General features: G+C 25.5%; 1 protein-coding gene and 2 pseudogenes across 1 annotated transcript; 1 reads left to right on the plus strand and 2 right to left on the minus strand.

Annotated features, from left to right (window-relative positions):
* Window positions 1-535: 535 nt before the first annotated feature.
* On the plus strand, window positions 536-1,136 carry LOC146884499 (uncharacterized). Its single transcript, XM_085675830.1, has one exon. The coding sequence runs from the start codon at window positions 597-599 to the stop codon at window positions 873-875; it is 279 nt and encodes a 92-aa protein (XP_085531956.1). The 5' UTR covers window positions 536-596; the 3' UTR covers window positions 876-1,136.
* A 6,698-nt stretch (window positions 1,137-7,834) lies between these two features.
* On the minus strand, window positions 7,835-8,652 carry LOC114192286 (ethylene-response factor C3 pseudogene; annotated as a pseudogene).
* An 11,180-nt stretch (window positions 8,653-19,832) lies between these two features.
* LOC114189870 (ethylene-responsive transcription factor ERF098 pseudogene) lies at window positions 19,833-20,267 on the minus strand (annotated as a pseudogene).
* Between the last annotated feature and the right edge of the window lie 1,526 nt (window positions 20,268-21,793).

The following is a 21,793-nucleotide window of genomic DNA, read 5'->3' on the forward strand; positions in this document are numbered from 1 at the left end:
GGAAAAAACGTATTAGACGCAGAAAAAAACAATTTGAGGAAAATATTAAAAGTAAATTTGTAAAATCTCTTCAAAAATCATTTAGAATCGATTATTTTTTGTATATTGTAGATAAAACAATTACTACATATTTGAACAATTTAAAATATGCAAAGATATCTATGTAGTTATATCTAACACATAAGTTAAACTTAAGAAATTGTTCTGAATTCACATATATACCATAACTACCAAATAATAATAACAATCAACAATCTACTAAACCTATCTTTTAACAAGTTCATCCACTCACAATCTACTAACCTACCATTATTATATCCCACGCCAAAGACAAAATCTGAGGAATGGGTCAAAACTTTATCAAACTCAACATTGAGTGCAATAATGATTAATCTTATCTTCATTACGAGTACAACTCAAACAAGAAAAATCTATACACTAATTTAACCTTGATAGCAATGCACCACCAACAATGCATTAAAAAAGACACATGCCATTATAAGATAGGTTCCAACAACACTATAAATATGCCATCTTATGCCTCTTATACTTGCACCATAACTCACAAACATAAAACCCAACATCAAGAACAAAAAATGTCTTCCAAATTCATGTCCTTGTGTCTCCTAGTAATACTTGGAATGACCCTTCTGGTCACCGCTTCCCTAGCTGATCGTCGTCTACTTTTCACGGAGGAATCCTCCGTAGAAGACGGTCATGACCACCACCATCACCATCACCACCCACCTAAAAAACACTGGCCTCCAACCACACAACAAGTAGAAAACAAAGAACACACTAAGGAGGAGGATGGCCACTATAAGCCTCCTCACAAGAAAAATCCATGGAAGAAGCATCCTCCTTTGGGAAACTAGTTTTGCCATGCATGCATGCACTCTTGTGAAGTATATATATGGTTTAATTAGAGCCTAATCTTTTGGCTCTTGAAATAAAGAAGTTTGATGTTATTTTCTTGTATTCGTAAGTTGGTGTCTGCTTTGAATATACTTTGGCTTTGTCCAAGGAATACATGTGCATGCTACATGCATGCAATTACGTGTAATCTAATTTCTATTTTTGTAATATGCAGCTGTGTGAGAATTTGATATTAATGAATTGAATCTGTGTTTCCTTTATCATTGGTTTCTTTTACTTTTGGTTTTCGGATTAACGCACTTCATCGTTTTACAATGTTGTGTTTGTCAGTGTCCAATTGTGGTATATTCACTCTCTTGCTCTTGCTTCACTCTTAATTGTGATAGATGGCAGAAGGTTTAAATAATTCTGGATTAACACTTTCTCATACAGTAAAAATTCGTTTAAGTCCGCATTTTGATATTGAGGATTTGATACAAATTTTATTGGGATGCGGACTTATAAAGTTTTATGAGTCATATTACAATATGAAATATTATGGGTCATATAATTACAATATTAAATATTATGAGTGTCAAAAATTTTTAGGGATTGTGAAAATATGAGACATGGAAGATATGTTACATAAGGAACTTTATTTTATTTTATTCATATGAGTAGATTGCAAGATTCTCCTTATTTATTATCGGATCAAATCAGTTAAATCAATCTAAGATTCATATGACAATTCTTTACACAATTGTCAATCGACAATCTCAGGTGAACGAATTGAAAATAGTTGTCAAATGACTTTAGGTGATTTTTTTTTTCTGAAAATAAAGTCACAAAATTATTGATCCTAAAATTTTCCATTTCCAAATGCGGATTTAAGCGGGATGCAAACTTAAATGAGTGCAGACTTAAGTGAATGTTGATTGTAATTAATCTCAATCAATATTTACTAAATATGTATTTAAAGGTTTTAATTATGAAAAATTGACAAATATTTAATTATATACTCTATGGGCATTATTAATGTCAATCAAAAATAGAACTGCCAAATAATTTCTCCAACCACGCATGCTATTTTTAAAGAGCCAAAATCAAATTTCTTTCAAAATTCAGATATGAAAAATATAATTAATTATTAGTTTTATAGAATATTATTCTAAATAAATCAGACTTAATAAAAGAAGTTCGCTTTAATCAAAACCTTTAATGTAAAAATGACTTATATAACAAAAATAACTTATTACAAGAAAATAATTATTTAATATACACTAATTCATTAATAACATCAAAATTTCACGACATATATAATGAACTTAAAATTATATTTTAATTTATAAGCATGCTTTTTGAAGATTAGCTTTAAATTTAAACTAAACTAAACTAATATGTTCTAAATTATTTTTTAATTAGAATGATGGAAACATTTTAAAAAATATAATTCAATTTTCTAAATGAATAATCTTGCAATAACCTACTTTTTCGAATAATTGAAAAGGACCATTTTAAAAGAAAGAGAATTCCATTTTGTAGAGAGAAAAGAATATGGTAAGAGATAGTGTAAGGACATTTACAAAGAGAAATAAGAAAAACAATTTTGAGTTCTTATTCATAAAATTTAGACAAACACATATCACAATATTTTATTATATGTTATCTTGTTTACATATTAGTTTCTTTTTCGTCTAAATAATATTAATTTCAACTTCAAATTTTCAATATTAATAAATATTAAAAGAGAATTACAATCAATTTAATTAATACTGGCTTAAATAAATATAAAATCATATCATATCATAAATTAAATTAATATTAATTATTCAATCTTATATTTACTTATATTTAAATAAATATAAATATAAAAAATATATTGGAATCAACCTAATCAATATTAATTTAAATAAATATAATATTAAAATAAAATAAAATTATAAATTAGACCAATGTTATTTTTTATATATTCAAATTTTTTTTTGAACTTTTGAGTTAAAATTAAGTTAGCCGACTTCATTTAAGAATATGATGGAACTAATACTATAATATAAGTGTCACTTATTAGCAATCTTATTAAGATCTTTCAAATATACTTATATCACGTAATTATTGGAGTAATTTGATAAAAATAAATTCTCTATCGTGTTCTCTGATTTAATATTCACAACAACTAATATACTATTATATTTTATTAAATATATTTTATCAACCCAATCATTAAACTCTAATTATAACTAGAGATAAATTTTATTGCCCAAATTGCTTCGTTTTAGAAGACTTAAGTCTACACCTTATCATAATCCATATATCCCAATTCTTTTTCGTTTCAAATTACTTGTAAAAATATAATAATTAATTAATCAAACCCAAACATATAAGCTACCTATAGCTTATATCTCTCATAATCTTATTTTGAAACTTTGGTACAAATATCTTGTTTGCTTGTGAGAGTAAGGAAGAAATTATGATGGAACAAATATAAGTAACAACCCACTTATATCAAATAGGAAATATATAATATTTACTCTTTATAATATAATAACAATAACACTTTCTATATGTATCAAAAGAAAATAAATATGTGTTAAATAAATAAAATAAATCTGTCATGGTTATTTTCAGTTATTTAAGAAAAGTACAAAGATTTTACAAAAATATAAATATTATTTTTAATTAATTAAAAAATAAGCTGTTCTATTATTATGGCTCTCACAATGTATTATTTTAATATCATCTTTACATCAAAGGAACAGGGTAGTGAGTAAAATTCACAATACTAAGTAAACAAGGGGGTGAAGTTAGAAAAAATAGGGTTGAGAATAAGCCCATGGACTTTTTAAATTTGGACAACCAGATGGCCCAAAAGAAAGGATTGAATATCCCATGGGCTTGTGAAATCTATTAAACAATTAAATATTTAATAACATTGCTAAACTTCATTAGTCAACTTGTAATTATTCTATGCTTTGGAGAAAAGTTTGGTGAATGATTTGATGATTAGCCTATAATGAGAATACTTGGAGCATTTGTACTTCTCTTTCAAAAATGTTAGCCAAATTCACTTAATCATGGAAGGTGGGAAGCATAAACAATCAAAGTTAAATCACATATTTCCACTAAATACCAAACTAACCATGCTAATCCTACATTAAACAAATACCCTAATTAAGATGAAATTTCCACTAATATTCATTAATCACACGGGAATGATTAGATTTTAATAATTATATTTTAATGGGTTAAATATGTTTTTTGTTCTTTAACTTTCAGTCAATTTTGGAATAAGTCCATTTCGAAACTTTGGACCATTTTAGTCTTTCATCTTTCGAAATACGTGGATTTAGTCTTTTTAATCAAATTTTGTTAGTTTATTTGATGTTTCGTACGCATTTCAGAATTGTATTTGAGTTGTTTATACTGTTTGACACATTTTTACTTTAGTGTTAAGTTAAATACTATTATGAAATGCGCTTGAATGTCAAATAAACTTAATAAATTTTGATTAAAATGACTAAATTCACGTATTTTGAAAGATGAAAGACTAAACTGATCAAAAATTTCGAAATAGACTAATTCCAAAATACACTAAAAGTTAAGGAATAAAATCATATTTAACCCTATTTTAATTATTCATGTTATCATTTTAAATTCTTGACATTACTAGTATAATCTAGAAAATTCATGAGACAACAAAGTTGATATGTTCCACTTTAAGACCACTGGAAGAAGAAACGAAGAGAAAATGGTGGAAAATTAAGAAGGATATAATAATAAGCTAAACCCACGTGAGTATTAAAATTCAAAAGAAGTCACAAGATTTTGGATTGTGGTCCATTTTCTGAGTTTAGACCAAAAAAATGAATTGGCAGAAGAAGCTTCTTTTTGCCTCAAACTTGGACTGTAAAACCTGACCAGGTGGAGTTTAATATTATACTTAAGAAGTTTGGATTTGATAACGTTTTTGGACATTCCACCAACTTTGTATAAGGCTCTTTCCTTGCCCTTTCCATTTTCATTTTCTTCAAAATATTTTTTTTCTCCTTCTTTACTTTTTTCAATTCATTTTCCACAATTAAATTTTGGTTTATTGGTACCTGTCTCACAATAAAAATATGTTTTTGAATAACAAAAAAAAAAACATGGTATTAAGAACTTGCTTGGAAAAACTTGTGCATAAGAAAGAGAATTCTTAGTTTATATACGAATAACATTTTAAAATGAATTAAATATATATGTAGTTCTTAAATTTTGATATGAAATTGGAATTCGTACATGTTTTCTATTTCAATAAACTTTGATTTTCAAACTTAAAATAATCAATGGATATAATCATTCTAATTCAATTACAACGGTGTTTTATGTTTATGTTTGAGTTGTTTACACCATTTTATACATTTTAACTCAAATGTTAGTCTAGACAATTGATTATCACATAAGAAAATTAACATCATTGAATTAAAAGTACAATATTCAGTTCTAAATTTTGAGAACTAAAATATATTAAAATTTGAGATTAAGATGAATTGTAATTTTACATTCAAGTCTAGAAACTACAAACATATTTAATTCTTTTAAATAATTGGTTGTAATAAATTAATTTTACTTTAGAAAGTAATTTCAATTTTTTTTCTATTTATCTCTCTTGGTTTACCGATGCCAAGAGTTACATATAATATATTTCTCTTTTCTCATCTTTCTTTTTTGGATGTATCGAACGCATTTCATGTTAATATTTGTATTATTTCACCATTTGACGCATTTTCGGTTCAATGTCTGTTGAAAAATTCGTTTGACACCTCAAAAAGAGTTAACATAATTGGGTTAAAAAGATTATATTCATTTATTTTTAAAATTTAGGGGTCAAAATATATTGAAGTTTCAGATAGGGATAAATTCCAATTTTGGATCAAAGTTCAGAAACTAAAAACATACTTAACCCTATTTAATCCTATAAAAACATGACATGTGTAAATCTCACTTTATACATCAATTTTGTGAAATAAGGTGAAAATAATACTAGTTATTATGACTTTTGACTTATTAATCAACCATCTTCATTTGAGTCTTTGATTTTTGTAAGCAATTAGTTATTAGTTATATAAGATAGAGAAACCTAGCCTCCTACCATGGCAAGATAGGTATGCCACTTGTTTTGAACATATATATATGTCATGAAAAGGAACCATTTATACGTCATAAACCGTCTTTGAAATAAATAAATAAAAGTGTTAAATCAACATGGGACCCTAAATCATGCATCATCGATCAAACAATTTTTGGAAATGTTATCATCACTTTTTATGATCGTTATCGTCATAAAACTATCACATAAAAACACTATTCCTTCTTGTCTTCCTTCATCACACAATTACTTCATAAATATAAAAAATTGTCAAAAAGTCTGAAAATTATGCACCCTTCAAGACAAAAGTCATGTCATGCGTAAGAAGGAATTTAAATTTTCTATTAGAATTTTTTATGTTGTTCCTTTACTATATTTTTATATTATACTGATTATTACTAATTTTAATTTTTTAAAATATATTTAAAATATTAACACAATATATTTTTAATACTCAATAAAGATAACATAAAAAAAATCAATAAAATATTCGGATTTTGTAAGAAGTCCCGTGCATGGTTACACGTGTGCAAATATTGGCCTTACAAATTGACTCAAAATGCTACAACAACTAAATCAATAGTTAACTGATTTAGAAAAGTAAACTCTTACTTGATAAATGTTTTTGTTATTTCAATGTTAGAAATTATAATATCTAAAGATGCAATATGCTATATTTTAATGTATGAAGGACAAGTTTTTCTTTTGATAACTTTCATGAATTTAATACTCAAACTATTGGTTTCAATTCTTCTCCAAGTTTTTATTTCCTTGAATTTAATAACAGTAAATTAAAAGTCCCACAAAAAAGACAACCTAGTATCGAAATTTTCTATGGGAGGAATTAATCTTTGGTTGTCAAGTAGAGAATATACTCTTGGGTATGTTTAAAATAATATTTTTAAATGAAAAAAAAAAGAAACACAAATTTAATTTTTTAAACTTATGTTAGTTTTTTTTTTTTCCTTTTTACTATAAGAATCATCAAATTTTTTGAATAATATATATTACAAATCTAAAAAAAAAATTGTTTTCTTTCTTTCAAAATTTATCCTCGAGCATATTCCTATAGCGTATACCTTATAAAAGTCACACATCCAACAGTAAACTTTTAAAATAATTCACACGTGCCAATAGAATGAAGAAAAAAAAATTCAAGAAATTCAATTGTATTAAATTAAATACACATGAATCTCTTAAGGAATCATGCAATAGTTTTTTTTAGAAAACAAGAAGAAAAGTTGAAATTATTTATACATATATTTATCCAAAAAAGACAAGACTTATCTACTACGACTGTTCCTTTTATGTATATTAACAAGCCAGCTAAAAAGAAAAGGTCCCAAATATTACATATTTTGAACTTAAAGAGAAAAACAAAAAGAAAAAGTTCAACTCAATCAACCTGATTTGATAATTCTAAAATGACAAAATAGCAAACAAAATTAATAACATAGAAAAGTCAGTTGAAAGGACCATAACTCGTAGACATATCTTTAAGACTTAGGGTTTTACAAGAAATAAATAATGAAAACAAAAAATATACGAAATATAATTAAACATTAAACAAAAACAAACATGAAAAAATGGGAGTAAGTCGAACGAAGAAAAACTTGTATAAATATTTATGAATTAGGGTTTACTAATGATCTAAGCACATGATTAAAAAATCATAGGAAATATAACTAAATAAGATAATAAAAGAAGAAGAAGTAAATAATAATAAAATAGCTTGTGCTAATTTGCTTCAACATATTAAAGATTAAAAATAAGAAAAAAGTATACTATGACTCTATTTTTTACTCTTATCATTTATTTAGTGTAGGTCATTAATTCTTTCAAAAATAAAGATAATGATACATTAATTAGTGATCTATATTAAACCACGTTAAATAGTAAATGATGAAAGTAAAAAAATAGAAATCATAATATCGTTGTCCTAAGAATAATGATTCTTATGCTTCACCAAATACATCTAGCATCACCAGAAGACATCATTAACAATTGTTCTAAATACTCTTCTCCCAAGTCTTCCAACACAACCACATTCTCTACCCTAACAACACCATCACTCTCTTGAGTCTCTTTCTTCTTCTTCTTTGCAGCCATTTTGCGTCCCAAGGAATGTCTTCTCTTCAAGGCCACAACGGGAGAGCAACCTTCAAGTTGAGAGAGTGAGCAATCCATGTCTCTCAACGACTCCCTCACCTTCTCCACAGGGAAGTTGAGTATCGCGGCAGAGCCCCGCATGGCAAAGGCGGCTTGGTCATACGCCAACGCTGCGGCTTCGACGTTGTCGAATGTTCCAAGCCATACTCTTATGCCATGTCGGGTGGAATCTCTTATCTCTGCCGCGAACTTTCCCCATGGTCGTCTCCGCACACCTCGGAAACTCTTACTATTAGTATTACTGTTATTACTACCTTTGTGGTGTTGTGAATTCACCTCTTCTTCTTTGATGATGAGTTTGCATGAGTTGTTTTTCTCTTGATATGATGTGATCATGCCATAGAGAAGCATCTCTTCTGGATCGTTTTCGTTGAAAGGGAGATGGTGATGAGGGGATCCCTCTGAGGATTCTGAAGAGTGTGATGAATAGAGAATGGAAGAAGAATCCATTGAAGATGGTGAAGAAGGGATACGAAGTAAACAGAGTTGCTCTGTTTTGGATTAGTTTTGGAACCCACGGCTTTTCGCTTATATAGGCAATGAAAATTTTTTAGTCAACACCTATACCTACTTCACACTTGAATAAAATAAAAAAATAAAACCCTTAAATCCACTTTAATTTTTTCTCCATACAAATTTGTAAATACAAAACATTGTTCCAGTCATTTTTAATTCTTGGTTTTTAAAAATTAAATAATTTTAATGGCTATAAATATGTCATATAAATTACCAACAATAGATATAGTTAAAGTGTTTATATGAAAGAAAAAAAGATTATTATTCTAGAATCAATTGGTGTTATGTTAAAGGTGATACCGTTGGCTATTCCCAAACCATGTTTCCAATTTTCTATTTTTATATTCTTCTTTTTGGAGGATAAACAGAGATTAAAAATTACAATAGAACTTCTCATTTATAATATTCATGTTTGGAATAAATTAATGAAACAAAGTGTGTTGAATGTTTTGGTGGGGAAAGGAAGTAACATGTTAATATAGAAATGTTAATTTACTATAGTTAATAGATACTAATGACAAAAATAATTATGTTAATATTTTTTATAATAAAATTTTACCTTTTTATTGATTAAAACTATATTTTATGATTTATTTCTATTGTTTTAAATTAAATTTGAATTTTTTAATTTTTATTTACATGTTAACCATTTAATTATACTTTTTCACTTCACTAACAAGTTCTTATAAGTAATTATTGTAATTTTGACATCTTAGCTATATTAATACTAAAAAACTCATCAATTATTTATTATATTAAATAAAAAATAAAAAATTGAATTCAAAACATAGAAAATTTATTCCTAATTCAAATAATAAAAATTACACCTCATGAACATATACAAAATATATTTATTATATAAAAAAATTTAAATAAATATATGAAAATAAAACATTATATTATTTATATTATTTTTTATTAATAAAAGATAAACTAATAAGTTTATCATCGTAATATTTTTTTTCATCGAAAAATATGATAAACTTTAACTTAAAGTATTACATAGTATTCTAATATTGGTTTTTTAATACATCTTTAAATATTTCTGATCAAACATCACTCTTTTCTATTATTTTTAATTAATTTAGTTAATTTAGTGGGGAAATAAATATTATAATATAGTTAAAATAAATAGTATAATATAATATCATATTTTTGTCTTTTAGTGGAGGCTACACAAATATTATTTTTATTCTCAAGTTGTTTTCCTTTGTTTTCTTAAAAGTAGTGGGGGCCTGTTTTAATTTAAAAAAAATAAAAAATGTAAGATACAGATGAAATAGTTCCAACTAAAAATGGTCCAATTTAATTTAGAGGTTACAACTTTTTTTATCTAATTAGACTTTTATTTTTTAAATGGTGGTGTCAGGTATATCTTGATAGCAAAATAAGTAACACTTCTTACTGAGTAAATAATTTTCGTGTGTACATATAGTTTTCTAGAATTACTCACTATTATTTTATAATAGTGGTCAAAAGTAAGAAAACGTTTATTTTTTTTATGTAAATTTAAATAACTTATCTATTATATTTATTTTAAAATTTTATTTCAATATATACATCACTATTACATTTTTTCTTCCTGTTATCATAACTATTTTTTTCATATTAATTAGATTAAAGATACAATTGAAACCTTTAATAAAATTAGCTAAAATTGTCGACTCATTTTATGACAGGAGTGCATCCCTGTATTTACGGCGGAACATTAGGTTGAAAATCATTGAACATACGTAACACACGTCAAGCTCACAAGGAAATTCATTTGATTTTTATTTTTAAATATGTTTGGATAATGTTTCAAAGTTTCATATTATTATAAAATATATTCCTGTAGTTTAAATTAAGTATATATTTTTAAGGGAAGCAAAATGTAGAGGAAAAAAGAAAAAGAAAATGCAAAACTTCATGATTTACTTTAAAATCATTCACCTTTTTAAAACAAAATAATTTAAAAAATATAGGCATTCTTGAGATAAAATTTATATTGAATAATAAGGTAGGTATGTAAAGTTTAACTTGAATATAAATAAGTTAAATATTATTTATAAAAAAAAACATGTTTTAATAAACTACTAGTTTAAAGGGTTAGACGTTGATGGTTAACGATATTTTTCATGTATTTGCAATTTATGTAGTAGTGTATGTGACATCAATTATTTCAATTATTTTGTGGTAAAGGTTATGTGAGCCGTATTATAATCAAATTGTGATATTTGAACTGTTATACTTTTAAATAAAAAGAGTTACACCTTGACTAATAGTTATAGTTTTTGATTTAGTAATAACTGTTTGATCATAACAATTGATATCAGAACTAAAATCATGATAATAAATGATAAATACATACGTAAAGAAGGAAAGAAAATAAAAACATGTACATATAAAAAAAAATGTTTCCAGGAAAAAGAAATTTACGTTAAGAAGGGTCAATTTTATGTTCTTTCACTATCATGTTTGTTGTTTTATTTGCAATGAATTGTTTGGTCGATTTAAAAGTTAGAAAGAAAAGTAGGATTAGTAGTGTTGATATTGTATTGGACAAAAATAGTTGAGAAAGCTCCAACGTAGTGCCATGGTGGTAGGCCCCTCAATGTCTTTTTAACGGAAGAATCATAAATTAAAAGGGTTCACATTCTTAATTAAAAAGAAAAGTCATCATAGACACAATTTTAATATATTTATTATAAAATTAATGCATTTATCATGTATATATAAGGGTTAACACTTTTATTTAATTATTTTTTAAAAGAAATATTGTAGATAATTCACATAAAAATTAAGTCATTCAGATACAAATTACTATTTCACTATTTATAAGTGATTCTCACTATTTATACTATGACAAAAAACAATTCTTGTAAAAATTTTTAATAAATTTTACGAAAAATCTGATGTAGTTTAAAAAAATTTTAGTAGTGTCTTTTTTGTTGTGTTAAGTTTTATTTCTCTACTTATTTATTTTCTTTTAATTTGTTAGAAATAAATGGAAATAATGTATGAAGATTTACAAGATTATAAATTTCAAAATCTCAGACTTCTTTCTTAAAAAGAAAATTGATATGCTGGTAAATTTATTAACGAGTGATCATAACAAAACTATTATAAGAATTAATGGTTCATTTGAGAGTGGTTATCACAACTTTATTTTTCCAACACTTATAATAGTTTTGTTATGATCACTTATTAGTAAATTTATCAGCATATCAATTTTCTTCTCAAGAAAGAAGTGTGAGATTTTGAAATTTATAATCTTGTATAATTAGTTTGAGTTGAATAAAACAGTGTTTGGGTTGCATGAAGAGTATAAAAGCATATTTGATGTGAAAAACAGCATGGATCTAAATTGATAAAGTTGGATTAAAAGCATATTTAAGAAAGGGTTGATTTCAAAGTTAAAAAGTATGTTGAAGCTAGATTTCACCACTTTGTCCCTCTCTTATATCGATGTAATTAAAATTTATAAAGATGCAATAAATCATGTTCTGGAAGTTCTCGTTAAATGTAACTCTAGGTCCATTCTTGACACCTAGAGTCTAGAGTCTAGAGTCTTGAATCATCAAACTTCAGAATGATTCTCGGTGAGTGCTTGAATGAATTACTTGCATTAAGATCATGACTCTATAACCAATTAAAGCCTTATTAAATCTATTCCTAGCATCTAAAAGCAAGAAGAGAATTAGTTGAACCACAACTTGGAACCAGTTCTCACTCAATCCAAAACCAGTAAAATAAGACAAGTGATCAGTTCATTCAACAACAAGTATAAACTAATTCACAAACATATAATGAAAGCATATTTTGATAAATGAAGTAGTACCAATACTAGAGAGTTTTAAAGAGTTACATCGTTACTTCAATACTACTAGATGAGAACATTACAACATATTACAGTGCTTGATGTTTTCTTTTGCAATGGATTTGGTAGTGTGGCTCAAGCCTCAACTATGCCGCTCAACTTCACTTGTGCCGGTTTTACTCAAAATTACTTGAAATTTATTCAACTTTTTTATTTTTCCACTTTGACATTATATTGATGTTGGGAGTGATTTATACAGAAATTCATTAAAATCAAAACAAAGTAAGTGTCAAATTCATCTCAAATTTATCGCATATTAAATACTTATCAACATTATTGAAGATTTGTAATTTTGTACTATAAGAGTTTGTAATTTTATTTAGAAGAAAATGTATGAATAAAAAAACTATATGTTAAGCAATAATGTTCTTAGAAAAAATTATATAGAAAAAATAGTATATGTTAAATAATATTATTTTTGTTACAATTTTTCTTGTTTTTTTATATTTTACTAATATATATGTTTCATGTAATAACATGCTACATATGATAAATGAACTTTGAAATACTGTTTTTTTTTTTTAATAAATACACATGGATATATAATTACATGGTTCTTTGGTTTTTGAATTGTGTACTTCATTGGATAAATTTGTGACTGCCACAACCGTTGCATCATAAATGGTTGCCATTTACACATGCAATGATTCGACGAATGGGAATGTAATGAAATTATGTGGTTCACTGAACACTGACACAAAAGTGCAGTGTCATGATTATAGGAAATTATATGTAAAAGAAATTTTTTAGGTTTACAAATCCATTTGAACTTCTATAAACATTGCATCAACCCAGAATTTCATCTTCTTCTCAGATGTTATCAATGCTTGACTTCTTCACTGTGACTTCACTTCACTTTCAAAACTTGTCATAACCCTAATTCACGCTTCACTTTACTAAAACCTATGTCTAATCTTCTAGAATTATACCATTTAGTGTAAATGAGTTGACGCAAAGAATTAGGATATAGATGTGACAACTGAGATTTTAGCATTGCGAATAATCATTAATTTGATTCTTCAATGCATTCTTTTATTTAGTCGTTTTGATGAGAAAAAGAAAAACTCTAGATTATTTTTTCTATGTGTAAATATAGTTTGTGATGAAATAGTTTTTCATTTATAGTTAAATTGATTCTTAAAATCATAATTCTAATAATAAACATTCCTACAAAATTTAGTCGTAAACATAATTATAAGATTTCTTATATACATTTAAAACATTTTTTTTAATAACATTTCACACATTTAAGATTAAATAAAGGAATAAGTTTACATTTTTGTTAAGATTTTGGATATAAAAATATATTTAAAAAATATAAGAGATGTATTATATAAAATAACTTGTAATTTATTTATCAATGTATTATATACAGAGAATTAAAATGTAACCGGGAGTATTCTTAATTGTTTTAAACTTTTTTATAAAACTCTCTTATAATCTAATATCAGTAATTGATCTTTTAAGAAAGATCACCGATGTGATATAATACCAATAAAATATTAACTCAATTTACACATAAATTATTGGTTTAATTAGTTGAATAGTACCTACTTTGGTTTGGATGTGTCAATTTAGTACCTGTTTATAAAAAAATGTCAATTGCATTCTAATTTTTAAAGAAAATACTTCAATTAGGTCCCTTTCAGAACAAAATTAACAAAATTTAGTGATAAAAATCATAAATAACAAAACATGGGTTAACAATTATAAAAATGCAATATGTTATAACGTCATTTTTAATAAAAGGTATGAGTATAACATTTTCAATAATACTCACATTTTTTTAATTGGGACTTAATTAAGACATTTTTTCAAATATCAGAATAATTTTAAAAATTAATTTAAATAGAAGTATTAAGCAAATATTTTCCCAAGATAATGAGTTTCGAGTCAACTTAGTTGGTAAATATAGGGTATAATATAAGTCACAATACTATCTATTATTTGATTGTTTTACGTCAACTTTCTATTACTTGTTTTGTTCATTCAATTATAAAATGAGAAAATTGCTATCTCTACTTATCCTATGTTAAGCTCCCAATGATTTCTTTTTATTTTCTTTCTTCTTCTTTTTTTCATTAAAAGAAACACTTCCTCTTTCTGGATTTCCTATTCTATGATTTATCTAAGTTTATGGATTAAAGTTAAATAGCCTCGTTTAGTAAATTTTATCATTAAATAAATCGAGGGAAATTGTTGATGGAAGTGAATGTTAGTAAAACCTTCTTGGTATACATTTTTATGTTAGAAAAGTGAGAAACTAACAGAGAAAATAAGTATAAATATATAGATTAATTATCTTAGTATTGTAGTTTTTTCTTTTATTTTATATGCAATGATAATCGTTAATTGTTAGTATATTATAACTGAGAAAAACAACATTCTTTTTTTTCAAATCCTTCAAACTAATCTTATAACTTAAATATCAGTGAGAGAGTTAAATTCACAATTTCTTTTTCACCGTGTCTTCCAACTTTCTTATTAAGTCATCTTATAACTCCTAATTACAATATTGTAGTAAATATATATAAAATACTTTTTTCTACACAACAACTTAAAAACCTAAAAAAAAAAACGATTAATTCAATAAACAAGTATGACGATAACTGAAATATGAATACAAATAATCACATCGACAATTAAACAAATTTAAATGAGTGGATTTTTCGAATAATTTGTTTTCCCTTACATGAATTTGGGATCCTCTTAAATTGGGTAAGAAAGGGTTAATGTGAAAGGTTTCATTAGAGATTATGTGAAGCCAAAATGAAAAGGACCGTTGATCTTGAAAATTATTGTTTGTTTTTATAATAAGTGTGTGTGATGAAGAATGATTATCCATAGAAGATAGCACACATAACTATCAATCACAATTGAAAGTGGGTTCATTCCCCTTTAACCCATTTTCCTAATTTCACCAAATTTAAGATTTTGGTTAAGCTTTTAATATTCTCACCAATGGAATCACAGTGTTATTTGAAGGATCTTTCATTGTCAAACTTTAACCATATCCATCAATAAGCATCTTTGAAATCCATGACTTTTCCCATATGCATGCAGCTTCTCAGAAATTCAAGAGCTTAATTTTAATTCTTTCAACTCATTGTTATCCAGATATTTATAACATATTTTATCATTTTAAAAATTATAAAAACCAATCATAAATAAATTAAGGGTTAAATATGTTTTTGATTCCTCAAGTTTCAGTGAATTTTGAAATTAGTCTCTCTTCAAAATTTTATACCAATTTAGTCATTCATTTGTAGAAATGCGTAGATTTAGTCATTCTTACCACATTTTGTTAAGTTTATTTGACATTTTAAACACATTTTATGATAATATTTGAGTTAACATTGAGGCGAAAATGTGTGAAACAGTGTAAACAATTCAAATACTTTTCATGAAATACGCTTGAAACGTCAAATAAACTTTACAAAATTCAGTTAAAAAGATTAAATTGGTCAAAAATTATAAAGAGAGACTAATTCCAAATTTTACTGAAACTTAGGACAAAAACATATTTAACCCATAAATTAATAGTGATCAACTAGTTTTACTAACACTGTATATGTAACAAAAAAGTTAAATATAAAAAATCATTCTCTATATACTTGTCTGTTTTATTCTTACAAACAAAAATTTAAACATTATCAATTAAAGGAGGAGTTACCTTCTCTTAGATCTTTAAATTATTGAATGGATATTCGCTTTTATTATATTTTAATGAAACGAAATTCATGCCTGTTATTTTATTTAAATTTACACTTATATTAAAAAATGTATATAAATATAATAATAAGTTATTAAAGTATTCATATATTTCATTATGAATTATTTTATATTTAAAATATTTCTCATACAAATTTTTCTTTTTATTAATATTTTCTTCGTAAAATTTTGGGAACTTATTTCTTTCAAAAAAGTTATAAAATACTTCTCTTTTAGGCAATAACAAAAATTAAATAATAAAATAAATTATTATTCAGATAAAAAATATATACTGTAAAAAAATAAAGATTAAAAAGAATATATAAAAGTACTATCAAGTATGTAAACTAATTCACGATGAATTTTTGTTTTTTTTTTGTCGTGGTCTATACTGTATCTCCAAACATAGCACTTTTTCTCAGGATCCATTAGTATATAATAAAAAGATCATTTTTTTTTCTTTTCATTTAGAAACTTTAATTTTTATATTTAAAAAACTTCTATTTTAATGTTCATATATTTTATTTAAATTTAAGTCAACATATTATTTATTAAATAAATAAATGAAACTTCGACTTTACTGATAATATAAAGTGAGTACTTATTTAAAAACTGAAAAAAAAAATATATATATATATATATTATTTTTCTCTTTTACTTAAAAAAAATTGCAATTTTTTCCTGTTCGAATAAAAATTATGTGACACATAAGCACACATAGTCAAAAAGGCAAACACATCTACACTCGCAGACAAAAGGAATTATTATTATTATTATTATTATTATTATTATTATTATTATTATTATTATTATTATTATTATTATAGACACAGACGCAATATTATTATTATTATTTATATAGATTTGAGTTAAGATAAAAAAAGTAATTAATTTTTTAAAATTTATTAAATGTAAAATTAGAAAATAAAAAATATAAATATATAAAAGAAAATTTTAAAATAACATAAGAGATTTTTAAAATAATAGTTAATAATAAATTATTTATAAACTAATTAATTTTTAAAATAATATTAAGAGTAAAACTGAAAAACGAGATGTGAACATAAAAAGAATATTTTTTTATATATTGTTATAAATTATTATTATTATTATTATTATTATTATATATATAAGATAATTTTAAAATTTATAATTTTTTTTAAAATTCCATAAGAAAAATCGCCACGCATCTGATATAAAACTGTCGTAAGAATGTAAGAATAATAAATTTAAAATATTTAAAATGAATTCCATGTAGAAAAATACGCATATGTATACGTATTATCAAAAACACTGTGTATGCTTAAAAGTAAAACTATTCACATTTATAATTTAATATAAGCATGTATAAATAGGAAAGTATTGTAAAATGGACTGTATTCTAAAGAAAAAAAAAAAAAATTAGTGGGGCCAAGAATAGAAAAATCAATTTGGGCTCTGGACTTAAAATTAAAAAGGCTTAAACAAAAGTATGATCATAATGGTTTACGGGTGTCAATAGGAATCAGAAAAGCCATTCTCTTCACAAAACATCAGAACTCATCTTCCTCCTTCTCACATGAACGAAAATCACATTCTCTCTTCCATGGTCTCAAGAAAAAAATTAATTTTGATTAGATGGGTAAGTATTCAAAAACTTGTGGGATTCACAACTGTATCAAATCTTACACTTAATAAAATAGAAAGTCCAAATATTGTGTTTTAAAAAATTTGTGCAACACTTGACAACTCGTATAATTTACCGCTAAATTAGAAGACAAATTTCATAAAAACAAAAATAAAATTATTTTTGTATTTTATGAAATATACAGTGTACAACAATATATGATGAAAGTTTCAATAGGATTGAGTTTCATGATTCAATTCAAAGCAAAAAATACCAAACAATATAATAATTCCTTATCTAACATTCATATCTTTTCTAATAAGCCACAATGTCTTATTGACAAGTCTAAACTTGAATAATAAAAATTCAATATCTAGCAATTTTTGTTACGAGTTCGATTAATGATCAAGATTATGATATTATGAATAACTAAATTTTCTATATCTATGTCTAGCTGTGAAATCTATTAATTGTTTTATCATAATCAGGTCTTCCAAACTATCTTTAATAGAATAAAAGAGTGATGGAAAGAAATTATATTGAATAATATAATTTACAAAGAATTAAAAAATACATTACACCTAACTCCCATGAATAAGGGAGTTAACTACTCCTTAATATTATGAGTACTAGAATCATGATGAAGATAAATGTCACTAACCTTTGTCATGTTCTCTAAAAGAATTATTTTTTCCTCTTTCACCCAAAAGGGAGGTTTTTTCCAAAATGCGTGTTTATTTCTCATAAGGGTTGTTCATTTTAACCTTTGTCAAGTCCTTTATTTATAGATTTTTCAGATTGAACTAGGCATGCAGCTTTATATTTGATTTTTGTATTAGAGTAACCAACTTCATGAATATATTTTCTTGCTGATAACTTTGGTAATTAAATTTTGTTGATATTTTTTCTTAATTTCTTTTATATTTCCACTTATTTACACAATATTAAATATGCAAACCAAATACTTATTTATTCCATTTTTATTAAATAAAATGCTTATCTCCACTCCTTCCTCCTCTTCATTTTCCATCTCTTGATCCTCGTTGGTTTAAGTCTTTCCATCCTCCTTGATTGTAGAACCTGCTTGCTTTGAAGTTGGATTTGGTAACCAAATTAGCTTAAACATTAGATTGAAACTAGATAAACTACTGGGATATATATATATATATATATATATATATATATATATATATATATATATATATATATATATATATATACATATATATATATATATTATGTTACTTAATAAATTATGTATGTACTCTATTAATTCAAACAGATATGATAAAAGATGGATGGTGTGAAAAGGGGGACGAGACAAATACCTACATCTGCATTTTCAATTAAAAAGTTCAGTATTCTCCATTTTGAGAAAAAAATATTATGAGAGATTAAACTTAAATTTTTCTTATCTTTGTATATAATATATTTCGATTAATTGTGTTATTAAAACGTGTTCAAGCTTCATACTCCTAATTATGTTTGAAAACATATTTAATTAAAAAAAAAAATTAAACCACCGACAACATCCATCAAAAACAATTCCCAAAGGAAACTTATCCTCAATGCTCATCATAATATAAAAGCAACGACAAACATTACAACTTAGGCAGAATACTGAAACAACCATGTCCCAAACACAGAAAATGACTAATACCATACATAACTTGTTCACCTTTTCTTTCCCTTATCGTACTGAACATCCTCTGTTCAAATACACCAAAGGATTGTGAATGGTTTCTTGTTTCAATGATTTAAACAAGGATAATGATATTTTGACTACTAAATTTTGATAACTTTCTTTTACAACATGATGTGTCATCTTTTAAGTGGTTTTGAAAGATTAAAAATGAGAAAAATAAAAAATGAAAAACCACTTAGAAGATGACACCTAAGGTTGTAAGAGAAAGTTGTCAAAATTTAGTAGTCGAAGATCATTTTCTTTAAAAGAAAAGGTGATTAGATTCAACAACACTCAACCTTGTCTGTTATTTTTTTTCTTCAAACTCAAGAAGCTCCTCCAACACCTTATCATCCAAATACTCAAACTCAAAAACCTGTCTTTGTTGTCAACCATTCGCATGAGTAATGGATGATGACGACGATGACAACGACGATGGTGATGGTAAATTTTGAGGATAAACCCTAACATGAGAACGGTACTCATTAGGAAAATTCAAAATTGCAACACGACCCCTCATGGTAAAAGCTGCATGATCGTATGTCCTAGCTGCTTCTTCGGCACTCTCAAATGTTCCTAACCCCAACATTGACCCTTGCTTAGAAGGGTCTCTGATCTCCGCCGCATACTTCTCCCACGGCCGCCGTCGGATGCCGCGGTACCGGACTTTTGTCTCCTTCAACTTCTCATGCTCTTCCCTTTGGATTTTCTCCCTGGAATATGCTTGCCTTTGGTTATCCATAATGTTCTTTGTGTTTGTTACATATCCTTTAGATAATATTGCTACTTTTGACCCTTTTGTGAACGTGTAGATGGAAGTCCCTTGATGAAAAATGTGAAAAAAAGGGAAATAGTAATTTGTTTATTTAATAATGAAAGTACATATACTTGACATTTTTCAAGAGTGATGTTTTTTTATTTTATTTTTTTCCTTTCTTATGTATGCCCCACTTTTAGAAGTACTTATATTCCAGAAAAATTATGTTAGATAGTAATAGTTATGATTCTTGTCAAAGTGTGTTAAATGGAAATCGTGTTCACACTCATTTCACATATGAAAAAAAATATTGTCTGAGAATCATGTGAGTCTTACTGTATGATGTTCTATTTAAGATATGTTTGGTATAATAATAATATAAAAGCACACTTTAATTATTTTATTTAAATTTTAATTTTTAAAAACTTAAAAATTTGACATTTGTGTTAGTTGGTATTAAATTTTATATTATATGTTAGCATACTTTGAAGAAGTTTTTTATAAGGTTCCAATCATAATTTTATAAATTAATTAAGATTCAGGCACTAAAGATGCCTAAATAATCAATTGAATCACTTATTCATAAACTATGTAAATAACATTAGTTAGCAAACGATGTATTATCCTATTATATTTTGATATGTATTTGATATAAATTATTATTATTAATAGATCAATTAGTAATTGAATCTTGCAATTTGACCATATTTTATTTTTATTATTTGTTTATATTATACGTTTATTTCTTTACTTATTGAGAACCATTAATGAGTATTTTCATTTACATTTTGCTAATTCTACTTTAATATTAGGCTAATTCTTTTATTGTTCACAATTTAACTCACCTAATAAACTCCGTAACAAAAACAACTTTCCATTTCCCTAAAACATGTTATCTATTTAATAAATGTTGTTAAGAAATTATTCATGACTGTACGGACGTTGACTACGGAAAAATGTGTCTCTAAATTATTTAGGTTACAAATGTTGAATAGGATTGGACTATGTCAAAGTTCATGAATGGAGCAACAATTAATATTAATGTGAACAAGGGGAAATATTTGTCACCATATTTTCACTTATCTACACAATATTACAAAATATTAAATATGCAAATCAAATATTTATTTATTCCATTTTTATTAAATAAGCATTTTATTTCTACTCCTTCTTTCTCTTCCTTTTCTATCTCTTGCTCCTTGGTTTAAGCTTTTCCATCCTCCTTGATTGTAGAACCTGCCTCCTTTGAAGTTGAATTTGGTAGCCAAATTAGCTGAAGGATTAAATTGAAACTAGATAAACTACTAGGATATATATATATATATATATATATATATATATATATATATATATATATATATATATATATATATATATATATATATATATATATTTATTATGTTACCTAATAAACTATGTATGTACTGTACTCTATTAATTTAAATAGATATGATAGGAGATGGATGGTGTGAAGAAAGGGAAGAGACAAATATCTACATCCACATTTTCAA

The sequence above is a fragment of the Vigna unguiculata genome, chromosome 7, assembly GCF_037176805.1.
Source record: "Vigna unguiculata cultivar grain cowpea cultivar isolate G323 ecotype 2 chromosome 7, ASM3717680v1, whole genome shotgun sequence".
Classification (NCBI taxonomy): domain Eukaryota; kingdom Viridiplantae; phylum Streptophyta; class Magnoliopsida; order Fabales; family Fabaceae; genus Vigna; species Vigna unguiculata.

Excerpts from the sequence above, each read along its gene's own strand:
- LOC146884499 (XM_085675830.1), top strand. The coding sequence starts at position 597 with ATGTCTTCCAAATTCATGTCCTTGTGTCTCCTAGTAATACTTGGAATG.